The 820-nt window shown below is 38.7% G+C and overlaps 1 protein-coding gene and 1 long non-coding RNA gene across 16 annotated transcripts in view; one reads left to right on the forward strand and one right to left on the reverse strand.

Annotated features, from left to right (window-relative positions):
* The window catches only part of mical3a (microtubule associated monooxygenase, calponin and LIM domain containing 3a), a 192,945-nt gene that overhangs the window by 50,106 nt on the left and 142,019 nt on the right, over nt 1-820 (reverse strand). For all 15 annotated transcript variants that reach the window (XM_032524024.1, XM_032524025.1, XM_032524023.1 and 12 more), the window contains exon 10: nt 1-46. This exon is cut by the window's left edge and continues 81 nt beyond it. In XM_032524024.1, coding sequence (XP_032379915.1) covers nt 1-46 — 46 coding nt within the window. The remainder of the gene's footprint in view (nt 47-820) is intronic.
* LOC116694334 (uncharacterized) overlaps nt 557-820 on the forward strand; it is a 15,241-nt gene continuing 14,977 nt past the window's right edge. Inside the window, exon 1 of the long non-coding RNA XR_004333112.1 lies at nt 557-566. This is a non-coding gene — a long non-coding RNA (uncharacterized LOC116694334). The remainder of the gene's footprint in view (nt 567-820) is intronic.

The raw sequence follows: 820 nt of genomic DNA on the forward strand, positions 1-820 counted from the left end.
GACGTTTTCTGGCGTGGTTTGGGGCAGTAGACGATATATACTCTCCCTAAAGCAAATAGGAAAACATGAAATAACTTCCAATGCACTATATAAGCTATAAGCTATATAGGGGTTAAATAAGACCATAGATTAAGTTAACCCATTAACATTGTTATCAAAAAGCACAGAGAGTTATCCATTCCAATCCACTTTATTTATACAGCACGATTTTAACACAAGTGCTACACAAAAAAGATAATACAGAATAAATAGATAACACAATAAAAGCACAATACAATGAGGTACCAAATATAAAGATAAAAGCAATACATAGAAAATAAATACTGCCAACATACACATAAGACCAACACTCTACCTGGTGTTAAATGCCAATAGTTATTAATAATAAAATGTATTGCAGAATAGAGGAGTCCCTTTCCATTCAGTTGTTGAGAACCTCTTATCCCATTAGTACTAGAGGAATTGGGACTGAAATCACATGCAGGCACATTTCCTAGTAGAGCACTTAGAGATAAAAGGGAGTGTTTGAAGAGAGAGAATCTGGGATAGACCGATTTTATCGGCCGGTTGATGTATCTGGCTGATATTTGCGTTATTTGCGGCTGCTGCGTTTGCCTGATAGTTTTTTCCCGGCACCATTTACAGACGGGCGTCCACAGGCAGCTCTCTGTTGCTGGAGACGCTGCAGTTCACGTGCAGACCATGCACCTTCCCTCTACCACTAGCACCATGGCGGTCTTAAATTACAAATCAAGCACTTTATTTCAATGGATGTTTTCCAGGTTTATTGTTTTCTAAAAGGTCCCATGACATGGTGCTC

Source organism: Etheostoma spectabile, chromosome 8, assembly GCF_008692095.1.
Source record: "Etheostoma spectabile isolate EspeVRDwgs_2016 chromosome 8, UIUC_Espe_1.0, whole genome shotgun sequence".
NCBI lineage: Eukaryota > Metazoa > Chordata > Actinopteri > Perciformes > Percidae > Etheostoma > Etheostoma spectabile.